The sequence below is a fragment of the Physeter macrocephalus genome, chromosome 6, assembly GCF_002837175.3.
Source record: "Physeter macrocephalus isolate SW-GA chromosome 6, ASM283717v5, whole genome shotgun sequence".
NCBI classification, from domain to species: domain Eukaryota; kingdom Metazoa; phylum Chordata; class Mammalia; order Artiodactyla; family Physeteridae; genus Physeter; species Physeter macrocephalus.
Window position 1 is genome coordinate 53,994,543 of NC_041219.1, and position 2,356 is coordinate 53,996,898.

Genomic DNA, 2,356 nt, shown 5'->3' on the forward strand with positions numbered 1-2,356 from the left:
GCTCACGGGCCCAGCCGCTCCGCGGCATGTGGGATCTTCCCGGACCGGGGCACGAACCCGCGTCCCCTGCATCGGCAGGCGGGCTCTCAACCACCGCACCACCAGGGAAGCCCTGGCATTTGCTCTTTTAAATACCGCCTCAGCTGCAGCCCCCTCCCCGTAACTGAGGGACGACGGCAGTCAGGGAAAGGAGGAGGTGGGGCTCTCAGAAAACAGACCCGGGACAGAGCTGCCTGCAGGCACCCCTGAGGACAGCCCTGCGGGGAGTGAGGGGTGGCCTCGCGCCCTGAGTTGAGGCCCTGCTGCTCCTGGTACAGCTCTGGTGCTTGGGCAGGGGGGGCCTCAAGGTTCTCCCAGGTCCAGGCAGGGCCAGGCCTCCGTGTCCCCGCAGCACCACTGGCCTCCGGCAGCCCCGGGAGAGGGCAGCCTTGGGAAAAGTGGTGCCTAGTGGCCCAGGGCAGCTCCCAGCCAGGGGCCCGGCCGAGAGCCGTCGGCGGCTGGGGGTGTGCAGGCCCTGCATCCACAGCCGTTCGCCCCCTCCCCTCCACAGGCTACTACACGCAGATCTCCACTCTGGCGGATGCCCAGGAGAACGTGATGGAGTACCTGCACGTGCTCAGCCGGCCCGTGGCCATCAACCACGACCATGACGTCACCTGGACGGGGGCCTACATGGACGGCAAGGTGGGGCCCCCGGGGCGTGGGAGGTGACTCCCGGGTTGGGAGTGGGGCGCGCAGAGGAAGGGAGGGGGGCACACACCCCTTTAAGAGAAATGTCCAGGGAGTCTTACCTGACACTTCATCTGGCATCTCAGTGACCAGCACTTTCCCCCGTGGACTCCTTGGCCTGTCCTCTTGCTGTCTGAGCCTTTGTTTCCGGGCTCGTGCACAGACGGGCTGGTCCCATGGGTGCACCCTCATCCTTGGCGTGGCCGAGACCAAAGGCCTGCGTGAGCGTGCTCAGGGGCTGGGCCGCGTACTCGGGGCTCTGGGACCCTCTCCAGCTCCGCGCTTCCCTCGCTAGGCGACGTCAGCCCGCTCCGCTGTCCGGCCTTCCCCCCTCCAGCCTTCTCCCCAGCTGTCTTCATGCAGAGAAGGGAAGCCTCCTCGGGGATTTCTTCCTGCCCTTGGAAGGCGCCCCTGAGCTGTGTTGAAGTGGCGACTTGGGTCCCCGTCTGTGGACACCGCCCCTCGCTCGTGCCCCCTGACAGGTCTCTACCCGCAGGCGCAGAGCCCGGCACTGCTGACCACCGTGGCCATGCCTGTCTTCAGCAAGAAGAACGAGACAGTAAGTGGCTGCTCGTGAGCGGCTGCCCGGCTCAGAGCGCCGGCCGCTGCCTGGTGTCTTTAGACCTGCGGCTCTTGACGTGGCATCAGAGCCGCCTTGGGAGGGTTTAAGTTCAGGTTCCAGGCCCTTTGCCCAAGTAGCCACGTCGGAATCTCTGGGTCGGGAGGGGATGGGGCAGGGTCCGCACTTCCCGAAGCTGCCCCGAGACTCTGTTCATCCAGCCTGGCGCCCACCCGCTGCTCTGGACTTGGGACCCTGGCTTGGGGACAGGGCCAGAGGGGTCACCTGCCAGGCTTCCAGCAAAAGAGCACTGAACCTGCCAGTGTGGGCAGGCCCTGGCTTGTTCGTAAAGGCTCTGGCAGGGGAGTGTGAGAGCCGTCCATCCTCCACCTGGCCAGGGAGTATTTCCTCACGGTCCTGGGTGTTTCAGGGCACCCCTAGATGAGGGGCCCCCGGATCCCAGAACTTCAGCCTCTCCTATGAAAGTTCGTATTTCATTCAACTTTGTATTTCATTTAAATACTATGACTTAAATATTAATACTGGACATTAATCTTCCTAGCGGCTGAGATTACTCCTGGGGCCTCTTCTAGTAGGTTCTAGATTTTTATTCCAGGGAGCTCTGCCTAAAATCTAACTGCAGAGCAAAGACCACCTTAGGTCCAAGTGGCTTCCTCTCCGGGCTCTGGAAAGGCCGTGGGTTCAGTTTGGCCTCGTGCATGGGAAGCCTGGTCCCCCCTGAAGCTGGCATTTCCTTCCAGCGATCCCACGGCATCCTCCTGGGTGTGGTGGGCTCTGACGTGGCCCTGAGAGAGCTGATGAAGCTGGCGCCCCAGTACAAGGTGAGCCCGGATCAGGCCCCCAGGTAGGGTCACAGGCCCCCCGGGAGCCACCCCACCAGGCTCCGGAGGCTCCCTGCAGGCAGGGCAGCCAAGCCCATAGCTAGGACGGGGCCTGCGGCCGCCCCTCAGCCCCGCCCCGATGTCACACACCCGGACGCCCTATTCCCCCTCCCCAGACACCCCAGCCCCCGGACATCCTCCCCCCATCCTGCCCCTGGACATCCCC

At 64.2% G+C, this 2,356-nt stretch overlaps 1 protein-coding gene across 1 annotated transcript in view; it reads left to right on the forward strand.

Annotated features, from left to right (window-relative positions):
* CACNA2D4 (calcium voltage-gated channel auxiliary subunit alpha2delta 4) overlaps window positions 1-2,356 on the forward strand; it is a 101,747-nt gene that overhangs the window by 29,121 nt on the left and 70,270 nt on the right. Inside the window, exons 15-17 of the mRNA XM_024128972.1 lie at window positions 551-700; window positions 1,212-1,288; window positions 2,050-2,130. Coding sequence (XP_023984740.1) covers window positions 551-700; window positions 1,212-1,288; window positions 2,050-2,130 — 308 coding nt within the window. The remainder of the gene's footprint in view (window positions 1-550; window positions 701-1,211; window positions 1,289-2,049; window positions 2,131-2,356) is intronic.